The sequence below is a fragment of the Phyllopteryx taeniolatus genome, chromosome 20 (genome assembly GCF_024500385.1).
Source record: "Phyllopteryx taeniolatus isolate TA_2022b chromosome 20, UOR_Ptae_1.2, whole genome shotgun sequence".
In the NCBI taxonomy this organism is placed as follows: Eukaryota; Metazoa; Chordata; class Actinopteri; order Syngnathiformes; family Syngnathidae; genus Phyllopteryx; species Phyllopteryx taeniolatus.
In genome coordinates, this window is record NC_084521.1 from 6,643,181 (window position 1) to 6,665,987 (window position 22,807).

The 22,807-nt window shown below is 39.0% G+C and overlaps 1 protein-coding gene across 2 annotated transcripts in view; it reads left to right on the forward strand.

The window, feature by feature from the left end:
• plxdc2b (plexin domain containing 2b) overlaps positions 1-22,743 on the forward strand; it is a 69,481-nt gene extending 46,738 nt beyond the window's left edge. The window contains exons 5-14 of one of the 2 annotated variants that reach the window (XM_061757790.1): positions 3,813-3,935; positions 6,740-6,858; positions 7,155-7,254; positions 9,428-9,523; positions 9,609-9,690; positions 13,494-13,554; positions 14,456-14,594; positions 16,665-16,703; positions 19,122-19,288; positions 19,924-22,743. In XM_061757790.1, the coding sequence (XP_061613774.1) occupies positions 3,813-3,935; positions 6,740-6,858; positions 7,155-7,254; positions 9,428-9,523; positions 9,609-9,690; positions 13,494-13,554; positions 14,456-14,594; positions 16,665-16,703; positions 19,122-19,288; positions 19,924-20,043 (1,046 nt within the window). In that variant the 3' untranslated portion in view covers positions 20,044-22,743. The remainder of the gene's footprint in view (positions 1-3,812; positions 3,936-6,739; positions 6,859-7,154; positions 7,255-9,427; positions 9,524-9,608; positions 9,691-13,493; positions 13,555-14,455; positions 14,595-16,664; positions 16,704-19,121; positions 19,289-19,923) is intronic. The other variant, XM_061757791.1, reaches the window with a different exon arrangement.
• The last annotated feature ends 64 nt before the right edge of the window (positions 22,744-22,807 follow it).

The following is a 22,807-nucleotide window of genomic DNA, read 5'->3' on the forward strand; positions in this document are numbered from 1 at the left end:
CAAGCGATGGAGAATGGATGGATGGATACATTGCAGGTGTGGCTGATGTGAATAAAATCACACAGCTTGTAGAACTTAAGAATTCAAGCATTTTATATAGTTTTGAGTTGTTTATACTGCGGAGGTACACATTTGTTCTAACATTGCATTCAGAGCAAGTGAATGGAAATGTATCCTGCTAGTGGCACTTGGCTAAACTCTACTGACGTCCTAAATGGTACATAGTTGGAATTATTGCTGAGGTTCCTCACTGAATCCTGGCGTTTAAATCAGAATCTCGATTCCTCAAATGTGCAGCTTTTGCAGTTTTTCCTTGATTTATGCGCTGCTGGTTGGACAGAAATGCTTGAATGATATTGCCGTCTGCTTTCATTTGCATTCAAGGGGTGGATTTCTTTTCCAGAAGCCACGTTTGTCGCAGTTCATTTGTGTGATTTGCAGAAACGTTAAATACACAACTTTTTTTTTTCGGGGCGGGGGGATTCAGAATACAAATGTAAGCAAGTCGGTAGTTTGACAGTACTAAATAAAGTCACATGGTCCTCATCCTCGTCAGCCCTCTCGTGTCCCCTGTGCTGACTGTGCTCAATATGGACTCGTCTTTGAAGGGAGGTCTTAAGGGAGAGATTGATTTCATGTTCTGCTCCCTCTTCTCGCTGTGATAGATATGTGTTTGTAGGTCTCTTTGCTGCGTAGCATGAAAGAAGAGTCTCCAGCTTTAGTCTCAATGAGATTCCCCGCCACTCCCGGTTTTCATCCACCAAATATGCATCATAGTTATAAAGGTATACTGTTTTTTTCTCAGCTGTGATACTTTATTCTTCTTCAGAGTAAAAAATAAAATTAACACTGTATGCAGCCAAAATTGGGAGCCAGACGGAATATACAGTGTACACTCATTACACACTCGAACTAAACCGACCTATCATGTATACTTACAGTGAACCCCTATTTATCATGGGGATACGTTCCAGACCCACCAATAGGGGAAAATCCGCGATATCAATTTTTTATTTAAAACAACTTTTTTTATATATATATACCGGTAGTTTTACCACTCCCACACAATTTAAACACATTTAAACATTTGAAAACTCTTGAATTTTTAATTCTTACATTCGTGCCCACACAGTTCTCCTACTGAGAGGCAAAGCATGCTTGCTTACAACTGATTATTTGTCACTAGTTGAATTAAAAATATACTGTAAAACTGACCCATAAAACAAAAGAGTTATACACTGTATGTTTAAACACCAAAATGTTCAACAAAAGCAGGTAATTTCATCAAATGTAAGCTATCTTAATGCTAACATGCTAAACAAAATGTAAATGCAACACTTTGTTTTTGTTTGTATTTTTCATTAAATGAACTCAGACAACTAAGGCCTGCCTCACACTGCGAAATTCTGTCATACCCAATTTGAACGGACCGTCACATAAAATGAGTTACCGACTGACACTCGCACATTGAGCGATGGGATATACAGTATGGTCGCCCTGAACAGCGAGCCTGTATAGGCATTTGATGCTGTACATACAGTATGTTGTACTTTATCACATTTATTAAACCATAAAAAGATTGATTCAAGTTTTAAATCGCAGTATAATCAGTGGCATACTGATTGGCGATTCATGAAAACAGTTGCCAAACCACGCACACAGCTTGACAGTTCTGTTGGGTTCAGCAGCGTCGCTCGGTGAGCGGCAGCCTTAAGACTTTTTATTTGTACAGTGTTCGTAAGCACTTCTCCTTTGCCGAGACAATCTGTCCATCTCACAGGTGTGGCATATCAAGGTCAGGAGTGCCTTCGGCTGTCCATAGTAAAAGGCCACTCTAATGTGCAGTTACATCTGCTACTGTAACACACAAGGAACAGCAACAAATACAATGATACCAACCATCGATAGTCACAGGCATATATTCTCTCTGATCTGTGGGAACAATGAATATTAATTGGCTGTGTACTGTAAACCCCCTTAAAAATTTGTGATATAGTGGAGGCGCGAACGATAATATAGCAGGGGGTTACTAGGCTATTTGAACTGTGCCTGAGCCCACTTGAAACCAAAAGTCCAGTACGGTAGGCTAGAGTGAGTGATCTGATGCATACTCAAGACCGGTAGGTACACTTTGCTTGGAGAAGTTGGCCCAGCATGATTGAACCTGCAATGTAGACGTCACTTATGGTCATGTGATCTGTACTTAGCAGTTATTTATAATAACTACCACTTTTTATAATAGAAATAAACAGAACAGAACAACTATAATAATAATCCAGTCTCGAAAGTCTGGCATGGTTCGAATAGCCAAGGGTGAGTAAACCCTTAAAATTCCCAAATTCCGCATGCAGAGGCTGTTCCTTTGTGATGAATAATGGTTGTTTTCTCCGTTGTGCTGGAGTCCATTAAGAAGTATGTTTACAGGGCGCTAAGTGGTGCAGATCTGGTTTGTGTCGAGCTGGGGGCACGTGTGTGGAGAAATCCATTTGTGTGTCGCTCAGAGGGCGCCAGAAAAGTTGCCATGTGTTTGTTTTGCAGTGCGTTCATCTTGCCCGTGACCTAGTGATTATATATGAGTCACTCGGCGTATATTTCCTCAAGGCCCCTTGTGATTCGGTCCTTCTGTTTCTGATAAAGGATGCTACTGCTAATTAAAACCATCACTTAAAGCAGCCCGAACCCACGCTCTCTGTGTTTTTAGGCACAAAACAACATTTAAAACAAGGGAATCTCTCCAAAGACGTATTTATGTACATTTTAGCGAGGGTGGAAACTTCTACACAATATCCATCCATCCATTTTCTATACCGCTTGCCGTCATTCGGGCGAGCTGGAACCCATCCCAGCTGACTTTGAGCGACCCTGGACTGGTCGCCAGCCAATTACAAGGCACATATGAACAAACAACCATTGACACTCACTACTCACATTGCCACATATGGCCAATTTAGAGTAGAATCAAACTTACATGCATGTTTTTGGGATGTGGAAGTAAGTTGGAGTAACCAGGGAAAATCCGTCATGCACGGAGAGAACATGCAAACTCCACACAGGAAGCCAGGAGAAGAGATTTGATCAGACCTGTGAGGCAGACGTGCGAACCACTAGAACACCGTGTCACTATAAAACATTTTACTATATTATCCACTGGTCTTAGAATGCAGACAGCAAGTATGTTATGAGGAACTTTCTTAACTGTATTGGCAATGTCAATGTTGACATTTTAATATGATTAACTGCCATAAAGTTATAAGCAGTAATCTTGTTAATAATAAAATTTTAAAAAATCAATTAATTTATTTTATTTTTTATTTTAATGATTTATTTAATTTACATTTTTATTTTTCTAATTGATAAACTTTTTAATGTTTTAATGAAATTAGCTTGATTGAGTTTTGTTAATGTTTTATACATTGGAGTACAATTTTTAAATGAAAAATTTGCTCAACCTCTCTTGTTGATTGGTTGGTTGGTTGCTCAGTTGGTTACTTAGTTTGTTAGTTCATCAGCTCGGTAATTCGTCCATGTCTTCATTTATTAGTTTGCTGATTAGTTAGGTTGCTAGTTAGTTACTTTACTCCAAATGGTGCAACTTTTCTGGTGCTGGGTTTGCTAGTTTGTTGATTGGTTACTTAATGTATTTGTTAGTTCATTAAAACTTGTTAGTTTGTCCATGCATCCATGCATTTGTTGATCAGTCTGTTACGCTGCTAGCTAGCTAGCTTGTTAGTTACTTATCGCCAAATGGTGCAACTTCTGGAATTTTCAAACTTGAAGGTAACACTGGACTAATTGTGTTTGATCTCCCTCAGGGTTCATTTACACAGGCGACGTGGTGCACCGGATGCTAACCGCAACACAATACATCGCCCCCCTTATGGCCAACTTCGACCCGAGCGTGTCCAGAAACTCGACTGTCATCTACTTCGACAACGGTAACATTGTTATCTTTCTTCTACGCTACAGTTCTATGGTGATATGTCACCTCATTACAGAGTTCTGAACAAAGAGCGCTTATTTATGGCAAGGTGTAAAATCCTCTTGAGCCCCGTGACGGCCTCATAAATTGTCACTTCACGCTGAATGGATGCCGTCGGGTGGTTGGTTATCCATTACGTAAGTCGTCATCTCATCCCGAGCCGGACTGTGTGACCTTCTAAGCCAAGCTCACCTGACTAGAACCACACTAATCGATTCTCGGCGCGCCGCCAATATGTAAGAAGAGTTATAAGGTGCGTTAGAGAGAGGTTGGTGGGTTATTCAGTTTGTTTTCATTACTTAGTTAGTTAGTTTGTCTGTCAGTTTATGAGCTGGTCAATTTGCTAGCTAGCTAGTTAGTTGGTTACCTAGATTGTAAGTTCATTATGTAGTTAAGTCGTACTTCAGCACGTCAATCAGTCAGTTTGTTATTTAATTTGTTAGTTCATACTAGTTAGTTAGTTCATCCATCTGTTTGTTATTAAAAGTTAGTTGGTAACATTGTTAGTTTACTTTGTTCATTAGTTTGTCGATCTGTTTGCCCCTCAGTCAGTCAGTTAGCTATGTAGTTCGTTAGTCAGTTAAGTCTAATTTCCTCAACTGCTGGTGTGTACATTATTAGCAACGTAGTGAAACTTCTGGTGTGGCAGTTTAATTCAAAAGAGCATTGTTACATTTTGTTTATGTTGAAGTGGGTGCGTGGTTAAAAAAAAAAAAAAAAAAAACTTTGGGTGAAGGCTGTGAAGTGAAGTGCACATGAGAAATTCTAGATGTATGGTAGGGTACATTGTGATTGTCTGCCATGCATTTGTAGTTGTGATAAGGCATGGGCTATAGCTACCAAAAACATTGAAATGATTTGTAAAAGAATCCTGAAGGAGAAAGTGAGAAGGGGATTTGTGTCTGCTTAGTAAGATGATGTCATTTAAACACTAAATCCATGGCCATGGATAATTTCACTAAAATGAGGTTGTGGTGGTGCAATTTGTAGTTTGTGGATTCACTTTTGTTTGTTTGGAGCTTGCACAGCCTGCTGATCCGGTAAGTGGAAATAGAAACAAGGCCAACGTGCGCTTCCCCCTCTCACCCCTCTTGGCTCAGTTTGCACAGCAGCCCGCTCCTGCTGAACGGGACCCGGATCAGGTCTAAGTCGCTGACAGAGCTCTTCCTCAATGTCGAGGTGCAAACAGACAGCGCCGCATCGGAGCCCGGTTTTTATCTGGCCTTGACCTCATCCTTCGGAACTCGCAGCCTACCCCGTTCCGCACATGTAAATCATTACCGGTTTTCTTGCGCCACCACTCTCCAGAGCTATCAGAAGAAAGCTTGCTTTTACGTTATATAAAAGTGCTCCGGCGGTAAAAATTGATGAGAGTGTTGGCAAACCTTGGCGCCCGTTCCTTGGGGTGGGAGGGGGAATGGCTGTCACATCAGTAGGTTGTCCAGGGTCCACAGTAAAACTAAACAGCGTAAAAGATGATGCCTGAGGGGTCATACTAAATCCATCATAAGCTACTACTGCTACTAATGGTCATATTATTGGACTTTTCATTTACTTGAGCATTTATTACATCTCCCAAGCATTAATCTGAGAGGTTTGTTTGGTCACGGGTATTAGTTTGTATGTTTGTTCGTTCGTCAGCTAGCTAGTTCATCTGTCTGCCTGTCCGTAAATCAGGCAGTTAGTTCTTGGTTGAACTAGTGAGTTTGTTTGTTCTTTTGTCCAACAGTTACTTTGTTCACCCGTTAAATCTCTTGCTTGTTGGTAGTCAGTTTGTTCATTTGTCCATTACCTAGCTATTTTGTTCGTCCTTCAGTCAGTCAGTTTGTTACTTAGTTTGTTAGTTAATTTTGTTAGCTAGTTAGTCCATACATTAGTCAGTTGGTTGGTTAGTTAGTTACTAAGTTAGTTCATTCATTTCATTGTTACTTTGTTCTGCCGTTAGTTTGTTATTTTTTTGTTAGTTTGCTCAATCAATTGCTTAGTTGGTATTTAAGTTGGTTAGTTCATTTGTTACTTTGTTCTGCCATTAGTAGTTAGTTAGCTAGTTAGACTGTTCACTCCCTTGCTTGATAAATCGTTATATATTTTTGTTTGTTCGTTAGCTAGTTGTTGCAGACGGTTAGTTACTTAGTTTATTAGCTATTTTGTTATCCAGGTATTTTCTTGCCAGTTAGTTAATATAATTATTACTTTGTCCATTAGTTAGTTAGTTGGTCCATTTGTTCGTTAGCTTCAGTCAGTTGGTTGGATGATTACCTACTTTGTGAGTTTATTTATTGAGTTATTATTATAGCTTGTTAGTTCATTCGGTCTGTCCTCTACTTAGTGCATGTTCTTATGTGTATGGAACTGAACCAGCATCAGAAGTCATCTATGAATCCATTTTTAAAGGGGAAATTCACTCAAATAATAAACATCATTCCAAGATTTAGTCCACTTGTAGCGTGTCGAAGAAGATATTGGGTGTTCTTTTCCTGACATAAGAAAAAGTCATTCGGTCTGATTTCAAACTTGCCAGGGCTACATAATCCATCATCATAACCGCCCAGCCTTGATTCACTCTCCCCCGGCTCACTGTTTTTATTGCACCGGTGCTGGGCTTTCATATCAGCTCACATGCTTTTTTTTTTTTTTTAAATTGTCAATCAGCTCACACTTGCAGCAGAGGCCTGAGGTGTCTGCCAGGAAAAATAAACAGGATTGTTCCACTGCATGTGAAGCTTACGAACGCTGCATGTGTGTTATTGACCCCTTCAGGTACGGCTCTGGTGGTGCAGTGGGACCACGTTCACCTGCAGGACAACTACAACCTAGGCAGCTTCACGTTCCAGGCCACGCTGCACGACACTGGACGCATTGTCTTTGCTTACAAAGAGGTACATCCGGTTATCTTTAGTCATCTACTAAGACTGCGTTTGTCCACGTACTCACAATAGGAAAACCGCGCTGTGCTTGGGCCCACTTGACACCTAAAATTTGGTATTTTTGTCTAATGCTCCGATGCTCACTCAAGTTCTGTAGACTGGCATGGAAGAAGTGGGCTATGTCCCAGCACGAGGCAGGTTATATAGTTACTATATGGATTGTCCCTGACTCCACTGAGTCAAAAAACAAAAACAAAGCCCATGGCATGCTTGGTCATGCTGTTATATTTTCCTTCCTTGTCTTTCAGATCCCGGTAGAACTGTCACAGATAAGCCCAGTCAACCACCCAGTGAAAGTGGGCCTCTCGGACGCTTTTGTGGTAGTCCACAAAATCCAGCAGATCCCCAGTAAGTCTTCAGTTGTAATCACAGTGTCTTATTTTTTATGGATCTATCACACTTTTTTTTTAAATCGCTTAACCAAGCGTCACTTTTGTCTTGTCGGAAAATATTTTGAGCCAGAATATTTTTTGACAAACAGCAAATGATTGCACTAGGAAGTTGATTCGCTTCAAGACATATAAAGTGCAAAAAAAGGAGACATTTTGAATGTGAGCAGAAAGAGTGAAGTGTCGAACAATTAAGAGTTTCTGTTCTGTCAAGAAAGGTGACAATTAGCATTACTCACTTTCCATTTTGAAGCGCTGCGGCTATGAGGATGGATGCTTTTAAAGGCATGTTCGTGCTTTTTTATGGTCGAAGCTTGCGCTTATTGCCGTTTGCTCAAGACTAAAACATCAATACAATATTTTCCACTTCCTACATGCTCACAGTTGGGGTAATTGTGAAAAAAGCCATTCGTGTGAGGGCGTAATTAGTATTTAAAATCAGGGCAAACATTTATTTTCTTACAATATAAGTACACACAAGCAAATCGGATTCAGCATGCTTTCTTTTAGGCACGGGCAATCTACAAAATGTCCCTGATTAATTTATTTACTGTATGTTATTCATAATTATGTTGCCTGTAGGATTTGTGCCTGGATGTCACTCAACTTTCCATTGCTGATGTCATGTTTTGTAATTCTATAAACAGCAAACTTGTTAAAACTAGTTTGAAAATTCATAACTCTTGTATTGGATCTCATTAGAATGTGCAGGTTATCTACCACATTCTGTCTCCGGTGAGAAAAGAAATACAAATGTCAATTAGTAGGCTTTATAGGTGCCCTTGTTGGGTTTTCACCATATGGTCCCTAGCTTTATGCGAAGCAGAATCTGACTCAAAATATATATGTATCACAAATTATTTTTAAAAATATATAGATACAGTATATTTATACACCAGCTCCAGTATTGCTACATAAAATCACAGAAATAACAAATGAACAGGTGTTTATACAGTTTTTATGCACCACAGGAACAAATGATATACTTTGTAATATACACATTTATGACTCAATTTCCCTGATGTTGAAAGTATATTTGTAATTTCTACCTATTTATGCACAGTAGGATAATATTTTGGCCATTTCTAGGGGTTCTTCAGAAACAAACTACTCCAATAGATTTTGTCTGTTTTCTATTAAACTCTAACCACATCACGACAGAGATGGGTGATGCTAATTGTGGTGAAACTGTTTTTTGGGATTTATTTTTTTGTCATTTGTCAGAACAGAATGAAGATTAGAAAAAAATGCACCCTGTTGTTCCCTAAAGCTGGACATACAGTGGTACCCTTGAAGCTGTAAGATTTGGAGTTTGACTTACATTTTTGTGACATTATTCTCCAAAGTTCAAACACTTTTTAGCACGAGCCATCAGCACATCATATTAGACCTCATTTCAACCATCATCAAAGTGTTTTTCATAAAAATATTTACTGTAGTTATACAACCATACTACTGCGTTAGCACAAATTAGTGATACGATAGTACTACGATGCGTTCCGACTTTGCAGTAGGAACGGAATTCCTTCGTAAACCAAGGATCACCAGTAGTTATATTTCGTGATGCCACATGATTGTCCACGTCAATTTCCATGCAGAACTTGGTTGTTTCAAATTGTGATGTCTTTGTATAACCAACCCCTATTTACCCCTGACGGCCATGGGGTCAAAATTCACCTATACCCTGATACACGGCTTGCAGCTTTAAGAACTGATGAATTTCCACCTGCTTGGCCTCATCTTAATTCCTGATACTTTAAAGTCATTAGAATCAATCTGTTAAAAGGGTTTGCCACAGCTTTGTGTATTTTAACATAACCAAGGATCAATTCAATTTTTCTCCTCTTCCTCTCTCTACGGCCAGCAAAAAAAGGGGGACCCTCATTATACACTGTCCTGAGCTTGAGTTATGACTCCTCGCTGTTAGTGCGAATGCCCGTCAACAGCCTCTGATTTATACAGCAGAAAATTGCCGCTTCCAGCTGGCAAGACAAAGTGCAAAAAGTAGGCCTCCCCATTTGACTTCATTCTGCGTCATGCTCTCTTCCCCTCTTTCTTTGGGGGCTGCCTGTCCCACTTTTCTATCCCCTTTTCCTCTCTCACTTCCTGCCTTGTCTTTTTTCAAAATGTAGATGTGAGGCGGCGGACCATCTACGAGTACCACCGTGTGGAGCTGACCAAGACAAGGATCACCAACTCCTCTGCGGTGGAATTTACACCGTTGCCCAGTAAGAGACATTCAATGACTACTTGTTATGGTCCCTATCTTATCTGTCCATGTCTTGGATTTGAGAGAATGTTTCCCCTCTCCAGCGTGTCTCCAGTTCACAACCTGTGGAACGTGCATCTCCTCTCAGGTTAACTTCAACTGCAGCTGGTGCCATCGACTCAACAGGTTGGTTGGGCTACAAATCTCAGGTTCTGTCTGGAAATAGCATAATTTTGTGTAAATTGTGACTTTTGCTTACTATACACTATCACTATACACAATACAAAACACGTTGCACCGAGTATTTAAACCAGCGCTAACATTAGCATCAACCATTTGTCTCCCTAACTGTTTGAAAGATGGTCAAGTTGAATGGCATTAAAAAGCTGTCGATAATTATGCTCCTTGAACTTATTATTATTGTTATTATTATTATTAGCTTATTTAGGCAGCACGGTGACAAAGTGGGAAGATTTTCTGCCTCACAGTTCTGTGGTTCGGCATGGCTTTTTCTCCAGGTCCTCCGGCTTCCTCTTGCGTTCCAAAAACATACATATTAGGTTAATTGAAAATTCGAAATTGTCCGTAGGTGTGACTGTGAATGGTTGTTTTATTTAATGTGCCCGGCGATTGGCTGATGACCAGTCCAGGGTTTACCATGACCTTAATGAGGACAAGCGCTAAAGAAAATGGATGTAAAGATAACATTTATTCAACTTATTATAAGCATGCACTGTGATGTCCTTGAAAGTGAACATAATAAATGTAATATTCCATGATGGATGATCTGCACTGGGAGGATGTTGAACAAAGTGCATTTACTTGAACGCCCTTTTATTAGTATTGATGTTTTACTTCCTCTTTTTATGGCTCTTTTGTGTAAATACATATGGCACATGCACTCTCGCAAACTAGCACGTCATCCACAAATCATCCGGGCCACACAACCTGGTAATGATCTGTAGAAGAAATGACTTCCTCCAGACGGTAAAACACTCTCGTGTTCCTCTTTTCCCAAATTCTTCAAATATCAGAAATTTGCAATGTCCGGTATATTGGATTGCAACTTTAGTTTCATCTGACCACAACGCTTTCTCCAAAGCCTTCCATTAATCATTTAAATGTTCACTGGCAAACCAAACGCATACCGTACATGTGCCTTCTTGAGTAGGGTGCACTGTTAGATTTTAGTCCATTACGGTGGTGTGTTTTCTTGATGACTGAGGTCCTCAAATGCCTTCAGAAAAGATCATTAATAAATTGAAGTTGCACTTTGAGGCTGCTCCCTTACATTTATCATGCTCACGCTCACTCCACAAGGCAATATTTCCAGACCAGGCAATTGATAGTCATATTGTGTGTCTTCCACTTGGGATATAATGGTGCCAGTAGTTGTCACCATCTCACTAAGTCTTTTGTTGACGGTTTTGTAACCTTTTCCAGCCTTGTGCAGGTCTACAATCTTGTCCCTGACATCTTTTGACAGCTCTTTAGTCTTTAGTCAAATTGGGAAAGAGATTGAAAAGTAAGAAATTGATTCCTAAAACACGTGTGCATTATACACATGACGAGTTGAGATCAGGAGGTTAGTGGTTGATTGTGCGCAGTGAAGGGCCACATGGGCACCAGCTAATCTGTGGGAGCCAGAATTCTAGCTGAGCTGTGATGGATCATATACTTATCTCACTCAATAAAATGCACATTTTAGACCTTGTGTTATGTTTTGTTTTTCACATTTTTGACTGACATGCTTTCTAATACCTTCATCAAAGACTTACAAATGCAAAATGAGTAAACTTACAAATTAAGCAGGGGATCAAATAATTATTTCCCCCACTCTATATTGATCTGTATTTATTGGTTATAAAAAGACTTTGTAACACAACCGGTTCTGTACGGAAATTGGTATGTAGACAAAACGGCTAACAAGCAAACAATCCAAGTTTGCATATAGGTCACAGATATGCCTGTAAGTTTAAGTAGTCAAAGAGCCGCACACTGTTGTCTTTTTGTTTACGCTTGACTGAAACACTGGGGCACTCCCAAGTTTAGGACTCGCTTTGATAACGCAGGATGAAGTGGTGAGCACAGGATTACCTCTGCTAAGGATGTTATGTGATGACATTTTTTCATTGCTACTTTTTTCTTCTCCACGCCACTCAAACCTAAGTCAATATTACAACTGCTCAAGAGGCGTAGGTGTTTCCTGGCGGCTGAAGCGGGGGAGTTTTGTTTTGCTGGGGTCGAAAAAGTTCCCGTTGAAGGAGAAAACAATAAAGTGGAACAGCAGAGAAACAGTTTAGAGTCAATTGATAGTGGCTGTACCGCAGTATGTTTCTGTCTGTCTCATGCACTTTGAATGCCTTCCGCATTAAATATTAATCTTTTATTTTGCGCTTGATTATGTGAACGGCTCCCACGGGCTTCATTATTTACGACTAACCTCGGGCTTCGCTTTTTAAACAGAGGCAAAGTTGTAAACACGCAAAAAGATAAAACAAAGTGGGTAATTCGTGGAGGGATGCTGTTTGCCTGTAGCTGCCGTCTCATTAAGCCACATTTTAATTTGCTTTCGAAGTGTGTTTAAACTACGACTCGGCCTGGCTCGGCCCCTTTGTATCCGTCTGCCTGCTTACTTTTCGGGATATGCTAATTAAAAATCATGCTGGCCTCCTTGGGCTGCGCAGTGAATGCGAGGCGCTAACATTTTTAAGAGAACGACCTGAACGAACAACAGGCACATGGCTCGAGCAGGCCGAGGCTTGGAGTAGCTCCATAAAAAAAAAAAAGGCCAGATGCTTTCAGCAGGGCTGCTGTAGGTCATAAATACAGGCCAACATGCGGGGGGCATATTCGCCTGAAACACACAGCTGTGATGCTTCAAAAATGACCAAACAGAGAAACATTGACTTTTCAAAAGCCCCTTTTAACATGCAAGCCCAACTCAGTACCAGTCCACAGCCAGGATAAATCGAGAGGATTGCGGTCAGGAAGGGCACCCGTTTGTAAACGCTCATCCAGAGTGAGCCTGAAAAAGGAAAAGCTGGGAAGAGGACGACGACTATATTTAAAATGAAAATACAACATATTTTGCCTAACGAGCCATCTCATTGATGCTTATTATTGCAGTCTATTATGACTGCAGCATATTTGGAGTTTTATCACATCAGAGCTTTCTTCAAACTGATCTACAGCTGAACCACCCCGCAGCAAACTTTCGTGCCAAATTAGGTATTGATATTGGAATGAATGTCAACAGGCCATTTTTGGTGGTGCCATTCAGACATAACAAAAGGCTGCTCACGCCACTGTGCGCTATTACATGCAGTCTCACAGACAGGCAGAAAGTGGGGGGATTAAGATGAGGAATCTGTCTCGCCTGATTGAGCTGATGAGGTTGATTATGTTCGAAATTGAAGGGGGATAAAATGACCGGCATGATTATAGCGGTTTGAAATTTCTACTATCATAATATGGCGATGAAAGGAATCAAACATGCTGGATATATGCTAAAGTTCTATTGGGCAGTACATCATCAAGCTGTGTAACAAAGGGGAATAGGTGTCAGCAGGGTTCACCACAGGGTGTCGGGGGGGGGGGGGGGGGGGGGGGGGGGGTTGACGGCAGTATATTTGAATCACTGGAGGATTCTCTCTGACTTTTCAAGGTTTTTTTAAGTCAAAGTCACGCGATCCACCAGAGACCACCTTTATCCCAAACCCCCATGGTTTACTGCGCTCACTCCTCAGATAGCTTCCTCATACTGCCAGTCCCAGAGGGATAATGGAGGTGGGAAGACTGGTTTCTAGAAAAAAAAATAGAGGAATGTTTGACTTAAAAAAAATAAAAAAATAAAAAATAAAAAAAAGACCCAGGTTCGTTTTCAGCCAGGTTTGCTACATGCTTTGTCATCCCGTAAATCTATTGAGTGATTGCTCAATCAGTTTTCAATCATCAATTTTCACTGATACCTTGTCCTCTTCACGCAGATGTTCCAGTGGATTTGACCGTCATCGGCAGGACTGGGTGGACAACAACTGTCCAGATGAGGTCAGAGCACAGCATCAACATTTGGGTAGTCGGGAACAATATTGTACTCAGGTAGCCAAGAACAATGCTCAAATAGTCGGGAAGAATACTCAGGTAGTCAGAAACAATACATTGATAGTAAGGAATGATACCATGGTATTTGTGAACAATATTTGAGGAGCCAGGAACAATCCTCAGGTAGTCAGGAAGAACAGGAACAATATTAAGGTATTCAGGAACAATAGCAATGTAGTCAGGAACAGTACTTGGGTATTCAGTAACCTTACCCAGGTAGTTGGAAACAATACTGAATTAGTCAGCAGCAATACCCTGACAGTCAAGAACTTAACAATGGTACTAGTCAAGAACAAAAGCCAAGTAGTCAGGAACAATACTCAGGTTGTCAAAAACAATACCCTGATCGTCAAAGAACAATAGCCAGTTAGTCAGCATCAGGAACAATACTAAGGTAGTCAAAAGAAATACCCTTATACTCAGGAACAATATTATTTCTGGAACAATATATTAATAATCAGAAACAATACTCAGGATGTCAGGAACAATAACAAGATAGTCCGGAACAATACTTAGATGATGATTTTAAAAAAAAAAGGTTTCTGATCATTAGGGACAATACCCATGTAGTCAAGAACAATACTTAGCGAGTCAGGAACAATACTCAAATAGTAGAAAACCATACCCCGATCATCAGGAACAATACTTCAGCATACATGAACAATACCCATGTAGTCAAAAGAAATACACGGATAGTCAGGAACAATACTCATTAAGGAACCATACCCAGGAAGTTAGGAACAACAGCCTAGTAGTCAGGAAAAATACCCTGATAGATAGGAGCAATACCTGTACTTGTCATACATAAACATTTTGAAATCCTGGCAATATGTACTTGTCTTTCTAGACAAAGGACAAAATGTGTGACATAATTGACACCACATACCTCTACCCCTTCACCACATCTGTTGGCGCCAAGACCACACCCAGAAAAAAAGAGGCCCAACCCTCGACTTCACAGCCCCCCACCAGCGCCCCAACTGAAGGTAGTGTCGAACACCACCTTTACTTTGTTTGAAACAGCTAATGGAGGATCTACTTTGGCAGATTACTGGGACATCGCCTTATTGCTATTGATGTTTCACACACAAACCAGCTAATGGTCCACAAATCATCCTGATAACAATCATTAACAAAGACTCCATATAAACTCACAATTTGAATAATGATCTGCTCTGTGCTATTGTCTCACGTCTTCTCTTCTTAAAACTCTTGCATGTCCCTCTAAGGGAGTTTTGCATGAAAGGTTGTGGAGGTCACGCTTTGATATTGCAGCATTAAGTGTGAGCACATGATCTGGCGCAGCCCAGCGGTAGCCTAAACGCAGGATGTTCTCGCTCATGCAAATCCAGTGTGAAAGGCACATTCTTTTGCTGATGATAGTCGAATGGAGAAGATGTCCTCCAAAGTGTGTTTACCCCTTTCTTCTTCCTTTTCCCCCCGTTTTTTAAATGTCAATAGAAGTTAAAGTTGGGTAAATAATCCTGCAGATGTATCAGATCATTTCCTCTTTGCATGGCATTTTCCTCAGATTATTTAGTGATAGTGTTGGAAGCTGCTGTTAAAATATGGTAAACAGTGATAATGAAGGGATGGATATAGGCAAAGACCATAGACAGGGAGTCAGGAGCAATAACAATGTTGTTAGAAACAATGACCAGGTAGTCAGAAACAATATCCTGATAGTCAGGAACTAAGTCCTTACTTTGGAACAATACTGGGGTAGTCTGGAACAATAGATGAGTAGTCGAGAACAATAACACAAGGTATTAGAAATAATACTATGATAGGATCAATATTTGGGAACAATACTCAGAAATTCAAGAACAATAGACAAGTAATCAGGAATCAGGACCAATACGTAGGTAGTCAGAAACGATACACTGATAGTCAGGAACGATATCTTGAGAACCATACTCTAGTAGCAAGGAACGATACTCAGGAATTTAGGAACAATAATACAGTAGTCAGGAACAATAGCCAGGTAGAGAGGACCAATAATATAGTAGTGAGGAACAATAGCCAGGTAGTCCGTAACAATATCCAGGTAGAGGGGACAAATACCAGCTAGTCAGGAACCATACTCGGGTAGTTCCTGACGACCTGACTGTTTTTCCTAACAATACTCAATTCGGGTGGGTCAGAAACAATACTCAGCGAGTCAGAAACAATAGGCAGTCAGAAACAATACTCAGCGAGTCAAACAATAGGCAGTCAGAAACAATACTATAATACAGGTACTATACTCGAGTACTCCAGAACAATACCCAGGTCGCCAGGAACAATACTCAGGTAGTCGGTAAAAATTCTCAGATAGTCAGGAACAATATTCTGGTAGTCACATTCTGGTAGTACCCTAACATCAGGAACAAAACCTCAAGTAGCAGCAACTAATCACAGCCAATATACTGTAAACCAGTATTTATACGTTTGTAAATATGCATTACTATATATATTTATAACAATCCAATTGCAACAAAAAGAAGCATTACACTCCACCGCCTCACCTCGGATATTAGTATAGATACTTTTGGAATGTAACAGAGGCTATTCATTTTGTCCCTCATGGCTTCTGTCATGTTCCACAGGCGATAGTGATCCATATTCATGATCAGTAATCGGGCTTTGGATGGGCTTTAACAAGCTGCTTGTTTACATTAGCTCATCACATTTTCTAATTTCAGACACACCAAAGCATGTCTGGAAATTTACATGAAAGATCCTTTTGAATTAATTTGTTCAGTGAAACAAGTCTGGTGGTGTTTCATATGCGTATGGTGAATCTTTGTGTGTTTAAGTGTCTGCGTGAAGAAGTGGGTCACGCTACATTTCCATACTTCACACGTACACTTAACCCCACAGTCTGCTCTAATTCCCTGAATTATACATGTTTAACCATTATAGTCGAAGAATACATTTTTAATCAAGTGTAAAGAATTACCAGTTGGAAAGAAGAAGACCTTGGGGGAGCAATTAATTTGGTTAGCGGCTGGAAAAACAAACTACAGACAGAAATATTGATTATTTTCTCTGACTGATTTGTTTGTACCCTACAGATGATACCAAGATTGCGCTGCATCTCAGAGAAAATCAAGGTATGTGCTTCCTGTTGTCGCTACTGTTTTTATGGGCACTTTGTTTTGACCCAAGCAGTTTGTTCTTCTTAGAGGATGTGACTCCGGCTGCTGATAAGACTTTTTCGACATTATCACCCAATACCCAAGTAGTTAGGAACAATACGGGGGATAGTCAGGAACAATACTACGTGATTCAGGAACAATACTCCGGTAGAGCCACATAATCAGAGACAATATGCCGTAGTTGTGACCTTCAGACTCCTCAGTTTGAATTGTTCTTGGAATCCCATCGGCCACATTTAAAGAAGGCTCATCTTTAAAACATGGCGGCACCGCACTGGTATTATTGGATTCATTTCAGTCCACTAGCATTTACTGTGTCTTCAGGCTCAAGGCCGCTCGAGACTCACATCAGGCCGAAATTAATCTGCGAGCATTTGTAAGAGGACATCTTTGAGGTTTTACAAGCACAAATGTACGATGCTCGTGTATGTGTTCTCAAGAAATACAGTGCATCCATGAAGTATTCACAGTGCTTCACGTTTTCCACATTTTGTTGCTTTATTTCAAAATTGAAGTATTTTTTTCCCTTACAATTCTACTGTTATCTTCCAATATGTTGATTTGTAATAATGAAGAGAGGATCCATTTAGCATTAGTCTTTACAGATGTCGAGGTCCCACCCGCAACGGGAACCAGTATAAAAATCTACTTGTTTAAAGGAGGCACAGCACTTCATTTACTATAAATCCTGCAGGTTATACAGCTGCTCCCTTGTTGGAATCCCATCAGTCATGCCAGGCTGAAAACAGCTTGTAGCATTGCATTGGGCTTTTAAATTTCCCAGAGTATGAATGCAATTTTGAAGAGCGTGTTGTATAGGTTTGATTGTTATGCGTGCTGGAAATCAATGAGACCGGTTAATCTAAGGGAGATGCTGATTGAATAACGAGCTCAGTGGAGGCAATCGCTGCTAATTAAAAGCACAACAGGAGGAGAAACTGTCAGAGAAAATGGTGTGGAAATGTTCCATGCTATTTGCTTCTAAAATGATTTAATTGATTTTCAGTGGTGTGCATGCTAGCACTGTTTTTGTTGTTGTTTCTCAAACGTCTGAGCTACAGATTATATCCAGTTTCTAGTTGTTGTATATCCAACGTGCCTCCAACTTGGAGCAAAAATAGTAGAGTTTCTCCACACCAACCTGGACTGGTGCTGTCCTAACTAAATCTTATTGATGAAGTCTGCTCGGATGGGAGGCAAAATCTCTACCGAGACAACCAGAAAAAGTTTATTAGCGCTGCCTTTTCAGTGATGTTTTTCAGCATTTCAGGGGACCACCACCTCCTCTTCCTCCTCCTCCTCCTCCTGTGTGGACTATATAGCGTTCACCTTGACTTGACTTGACTTAATTCTTGCTAAAACGTGCTGAAGCGCTGCAGCTCATGAATAGCTAAAGAGAGCCTGTTTGCTTTAAGCCAAGCATGACCTTTTTAAACAAAGTATCCCATAGAAGACATACAGGACATTGCAGCTTTAGATTCAATCATTGCAAATAGCTTTGAATTTATTTGTTTTTAATCATTTCAATTAATTTTCATGTCTATTTTTCAAATGAGAGCACTTTACTTGTCCACTAGCTTACATATTATCGGGTCCTAACAATAAAATGTAAGGCTGTATACTTAGTGCCCCCAGCTGGCTGAGTAGATAACAGCAAAGCATAGAACAATTTTTCTGAGTTAACTGAATGTGATGATTTGTATATCATTTTTTTATTTTTTTTGTTACTTGAAATGAAAATAGATGTATTAAATTGTTTGTGAAATATAATTCAAAAACCTTAATATGGACATCTATTTATTCATTATTTACTTCACAACCAAATTATATTTATTTCATGACTGATTTATATACCGTATTACATGAGCCTTTTATTAATTACATTTGTATTTATTTCATGGATGGCATTTTTTAAATGTATACGTTTCTAATTAGTTAATGACTTATTCATTCATTTGATGGCTTGTTTATTCCATAATGCTGCAGCTCATTAAATACAAATTCCATACAATACATATAAATGCCATTAATGTGATAGTGGTCTTGAAATAAATGTTTATTAAAGTAAATATCATTATTTCTGATTATATTTTACAACTCAATTAATAAAATTAATGTGACAATTTCCTAAATTATTTCACAGTCGCATGAAAAAATTCATAAATGCATTTAAATGGATTCATATTAATTTAATTTTGGAATAAAAATGGGATATCCCTATTTTGTTTATTTTTCTTTTTTTAAGATTTTCAAATAAAGCTGTATAAAATAAATTAGTAATACTACTACTTTTGCTACTACTAATATAACATAACAATAATATGCACCAACCTGCCCACAGGTTGTAGTGAATCATCATTTGTGTGTTTGCAGTGATGCCAGCAGACAGCACGGTGGACCGTACGACGGGCGCACATCCTCTGCACACAGGTTTGATCCTGGGCGTCCTGCTGGTGATGCTCATCATGGTGGCGGGGGTGATGGTCACCGTCTACATCTACCATCACCCGACGTCGGCCGCCAGCCTCTTCCTGATCGAGGTGAGCCACACGTGCCGCTCTCAGCCGTGACGGAAGACTGCTAAACAAAACAACATAATGCAGTAGTATTAAGTATACAGGAACCATATTTGGTAACTTAACTCAAAATGGACGGCACATGCCTCAAATATCAGGTGGTACAACCATCACTTCTTAGAAGCCAAAGAAATAAACTTGAATAAGTATATTAAAAAAAATAGGTTATTCATTTTTGTCATCAAAAATCTAAACAAAATACAACATATACAATACAAAAAATGACTAAATTGTTTCTTGAAAAAAGTATGGCTTTATTCATTTCATTACTTTTTTGGCAGAAAAGACAACTCCCCCCCAAAAAACTTCATAACAAAAATATTGAAAAAAATGTGAAAAAGGGTATTCTAAAAAAAAAAGCTACATTTTCCAATGAAAATGAGTTTGTTTCATTGAAAAGAAAGAGCGGGTGCATTAAAATACTTTCTAAGTAACGATGGTAGGCTATAGTAAATTAGCTAATGTTTATTATTATAATAATTAATATTCTCTATACAGAAGTGCGGCAGCAGCAAAAATAGTCAGCAACATTGTATGTATGTAGAGTAAGTAACATCATTTGTGTGTAGCGTTTACCGAGCTTCACCGTGTGTTCTCAGAGACGGCCGAGCAGGTGGCCGGCCATGAAGTTCCGCCGTGGCTCGGGCCACCCGTCCTACGCCGAGGTGGAGCCGGCGGGCCACGAGAAGGAGGGCTTCATCGTGTCCGAGCAGTGCTGAGGGCCAAATTTCCAGCCAGTGAGGGACGCCGTCACCTCGATCATCCTGGATCTGGAGAAAAGACTCGTTTTGCCGAGCGACTGAAGATGAGGACGCCACGGAAGGACAACATGGCTGCCTCGACTGCGACTGTATGGCAACAGGAGGGAATGACATCATATATATTTTCAAGAACAATGTGTGAAGGGATTTACACTTTATTGTTGCTGAGGCACTACAATACAGTATAGGCTTTGAATGTCCATCCGGTTATGTCTTACTTTGCATTTTCTTCTCATGGCATGTTTTCACAGGCCTTTTCTTTTTTCTTGTTTTTTATTTCACTAACAGCAGAGCAGGTTTGATTGACTTTTGTACAGCGTTTATGTACACATTAATCCTGCAGAGCCTACATCATTTATCACAGCAAAGTTCAGAAAATTATGGTTTTATTTGATTTGTGGTATTATATATACAGGTATATATATTTTTTTACTATGGCTGACACTGAAAAATAATCATCCCATAGAAATGAAGTGGTAATGCTACGGTAGATTAAAAAGTCACATTTTCTCTATAAAAAGTGATAATATTATGAGAATAAAGTAATTTTACGGGGGAAATTATTAAAGGCAAATTTTAATGAGGACAAAAAGTCATATATTAGGAAGTAAATTCTAAAACTTTTGTTTACAACTATTCTTGTAGATTCCTACTTTTTTCAAGAAAAAAAACGTACCCAAAATGCTATATGACCTTATTATCTTATGAATACAACCTTTTCTCTGAGAATACTTTTTTCTTTTCTTTTTTTTCTTCAAAATACAACCATTCTCATAAGATTACTACTTTTTCCCCATGAAATCGAATTTGTTTCCCCTTGATTGCTACTTTTTTCTTAAGGAAAAAAAAAAGATTTATTTCCATATTACTACTTTTTCTGTACTTTTTTCTTTAAATTTTTTTATTTAATTCTCGTACGATTATTACTTTATCCACCGAAGTCTGACTTTTTTCCCCTTTTGAAAATGTTTTAATTTAGATTACTACTTCTAAAAGAAGAAAAATAAAACGTGTTTCCCTCTCAAAATGTTTTCGATTTTATTTAGATTTTTTTTCAACATGGTCCTGATACTCCTTAGTAGTTTTTGAACATGTGATTAGCACTCCTCTAAATGATTTCTAATGAGTTTTAATCCAATCAAAAGGTTAGTTGTATGTGTGTACATTTTATTCTCATTTTACTTTTTTTTCTTTGCTACGTGCCATTTTGTGTTGAAAAGTTTGCACTTTTTTTTTTTTTTTACATGTGGTACTAATGCAAAATAACAAGACAGGCGCTTGTGAGTGTGTATGGCCAATCTATTTTCTTATTGTTTGTGTGAATGGGAAAAAACTAAATGACAAAAAAACATAAGGGTTTTTAGTTGTGGTTGGATTTCCATCAGATGGCTCTGCACAGATGAATTGTTTATTGATTAGCCAGAAAAACACAATTGTCCTGCTTTTGATTCCTGTGTTTTGATTGGGCAGTGTGTCCTTTTCTTTTGTTTAGATTGGGCAGTGTTTGTTTCCTTGGTTCTGATTGGACAGTGTGTTTCCACCTATTAACGCGACCCTTATACTGCCTCACACATTAATTACACAGTACAATACAATAATATACCAAGGCCAAAACATTTGCAGATTCAGGTATATCATGGTAAACATTTGTAGTATGGCTGCACAGTACAGGGAAAAATATTTTTGTAAGTGTCCTTTTCTACTTCGTTAAACCCTTCGTCTTTAATTTCACACATAATCTTATGTGTGTGTATGTATATATATATATATATATATTAAATACACATTTCACACGTCAGCCCAACGCCAAATTGCTACTGACAAATATGTACAATGTAACACTTAATGGTGAAATTAAAGAATTTTTTTTTTTTGCCATGACCAAAGACACGTCTCGCCTCACATAAGCCAAATAAAATAGTTTACAGATGGTAATTACTAATTTAAGATGTTGTTGCGAAATTAACATTTAAATATTCTTCTCGTCCAATTATGGCGCTCAAAAGTTAGCCAAGGTTGTTAGCATGCTAGGCAAATCGGACAATTAGAATTAAACCGTTCGTTATCTTCACTTGTTGTATTTATTCAACGCCAACGTTTGTGTCTATGCGTGTACTGGAAAGCCATGATTGGAATTGTAATATTTGTAGATATTAATTTAAAAAAATACAATACCTATTAGCCGAAGACAACACAACATTAGTATGAATTCCCGCTCATCCTGAGGAAGTTACCAGTATAGCCCGGGGTGGCCGTAAATTGCAGAATGGAACAGCACAACAGTCTTTAATTTTTGAAAGAGAACATTGAATATTTATTTTAAACATGTTGAGTAAATGAATTTTCACTTAATTACACTGCTGTCATAAACTTTAAAAAAAATACCGACGCCTGAAACTGCAAGTGTTTTTGGACTGGCTAATTTCTTGTTACACTTTGCTATGGTAATATTTTCAATGAGGAAACAAAATGGCTGACTGGTGTTACTCACTTTTGACCTGCTTCTGACTGGTGACCTGCTTCTGACTGGTGTCCTTTTCCCCCCCTGATCTTATTCCACACCTATCTCATCCTTATAGCAAAATTTTTGGGTTAAATGCATTTTACATAGTAAAAATAATGGTTTAAAAACAAATAAAAAAACGTGGTTTTATCATTCCCAAAGGCCGATTTATTTTCTTTTTCTATAGTGCAGATGTACCTAATGAAGTGGCCCGTAATT